This window comes from Protomyctophum bolini (assembly GCF_963924005.1).
Source record: "Protomyctophum bolini genome assembly, chromosome: 13".
Lineage (NCBI taxonomy): Eukaryota > Metazoa > Chordata > Actinopteri > Myctophiformes > Myctophidae > Protomyctophum > Protomyctophum bolini.
This window is the reverse complement of record NC_137874.1, coordinates 42041846-42043873: the sequence shown is the minus strand read 5'-3', so window position 1 is coordinate 42043873 and position 2028 is coordinate 42041846. Positions and strand designations below refer to the sequence as shown.

Below are 2028 nucleotides of genomic sequence, written 5' to 3'. Positions count from 1 at the left end.
ATGTGTTGTTATATAAATGTCTCTACTGTCGTCATTCTGCTCCGACAACAGAGGAGCGTCAAGGCGGACGCGTTGCAGAGCTTCGTCCGCGTGGAGTTTAACGACGCCGTGCTGGGAGACTCCCCCAGGAGACAGCCGGACGTGCTGCCCACGCTGTCGCCCCCTGGTGGCGGAGGCAGCGCTGGAGGGCAGCCTGCGCTGTCGCCCCCTGGTGGTGGAGGCAGCGCTGGAGGGCAGCCTCCGCTGTCGCCCCCTGGTGGCGGAGGCAGCGCTGGAGGGCAGCCTCCGCTGTCGCCCCCTGGTGGCAGAGGCAGCGCTGGAGGGCAGCCTGCGCTGTCGCCCCCTGGTGGTGGAGGTGCTGGAGGGCAGCCTGCGCTGCAGGTGGAGTACGACTTCAGCTGCACGTTGAGCTTCTCCGTGGACGCCCAGAGCGTCGACCTCCTGGCGCACAGACCTCTCGTCGGTAAGAGACTTTTTACACGCCTCTATAGCTTTTATAGATTGTGCCTCACATTCACATTCACCCATTCACCAAATAGCAGACCTATACAAGCTCGTAGCGCGCCACCGGGTGGCGCGCTACGAGCTTGTGTAGGTCTGCTATTTTTTTTTAAATCGAAGAACAACTGACTTTAAAAAAAAATCTGATCTCAGGTCAGAATGGGTTAATCAGACCAGTGTGTGTGTGTGTGTCCAGTGGAAAACCTCGTATGAATCTGATCTCAGGTCAGAATGGGTTAAGCAGTGAGCATGAAGTAGAAGTAGAATTAAACAGAACAGACCGTTGGCGTCTTTGGGGGTATAGAGCTCCTGGGTAGACCTTCACCTTCAGCTTGTTTGTTAGTTGTGTGAGTGCCTTTAACAGGTGTTCAATCAGCCAAATGAGCACCATGCATGCAGCAGCCATCTTGCAGCTGGTGATGCACTCTGGGAGATGTAGTTGTCTGAGGTCTGAGACGGAGGTGTCTTGTTAAAGATCCACGCTCCATTTATGAAGTTTTAACTCAACAGTGTGTGCGCGTGTGTGTGTGTGTGTGTGTGTGTGTGTGCGTGCGTGCGTGTGCGTGCGCACGCGCGCGCGTGCGTGCCTGTGTGTGTGTGTGTGTGTGTGTGTGTGTGTGTGCGCGTGGGGTTACAGTGACGGTGATGGAATGTCTTCCTAAAGAGAAGAAACAGAAGAAGGAGAAGATTACATCACTGGGACAGTCTACAGTGGACCTGCTGCCTCTGCTCTATGGTAGCACGCACGCACGCACACACACACACTCACACACACACGCACTCACACACGCACACACACACACACACACACACACACACACACACGTCACTGGTGGACGGGTTTCTGAACTGCCCACAGCCCTCCCTGCATGAGACACAGATCGGGGATACAAAGAACAGTGCTATAGTTTCATGAACATTAGTGAGGCCCAATTATATGACGGTAGGGTAGGTTGAAAAGTGGTCCTTTCAGAACCCATTCTGACCTGAGATCAGATTCTAAAAATGTCTTCTACATCCTGACAGTTTTCCATTCTGACCTGAGATCAGATTCTAAAAATGTCTTGTCAGTCGCTCTTCGATTTTTACAAGCTCGTAGCGCGCCACTCGGTGGTACGCTACGAGCTTGTAGATCTGCTATTCTTTAAATAGCTAAAGCATAACGTAATGCTATAACACCAAAAGGGGTTAATCCCGCCTATAGGATGGGTCAAGTTAAAACATGTTAGTATAGGTTTTCCACCGCTGAACCGTAGAGAACAACAACCAGTTAAACTATGTGTTCACTGATATGTTAAGGAAAGGAATTATTGGTTTTAGTTTGGGTAGAGAGCCTAAAACCTGTTCATATGTTGGTAGGAGGCAGTTTGTTTGCCCATTGACTGTGTGTGTGTGTGTGTGTGTGTGTGTGTGTGTGTGTGTGTGTGTGTGTGTGTGAGTGTGTGTGTGTGTGCAGGTCAGTCGTTCAGTAGCTCGGTGGTCCTCCATCTTGTACAACCAGGCTCACCGGGAGACGCCAACCTTCAG

The 2028-nt window shown here is 51.8% G+C and overlaps 1 protein-coding gene across 1 annotated transcript in view; it reads left to right on the top strand.

The window, feature by feature from the left end:
* Positions 1-2028, top strand: part of LOC308327704 (cilia- and flagella-associated protein 70-like) — a gene marked incomplete at its 5' end in the record, with an annotated part of 35266 nt that continues 33238 nt past the window's right edge. Inside the window, 3 exons of the mRNA XM_080781229.1 lie at positions 1-463; positions 1139-1237; positions 1958-2028. The exon at positions 1958-2028 is cut by the window's right edge and continues 9 nt beyond it. Coding sequence (XP_080637355.1) covers positions 1-463; positions 1139-1237; positions 1958-2028 — 633 coding nt within the window. The remainder of the gene's footprint in view (positions 464-1138; positions 1238-1957) is intronic.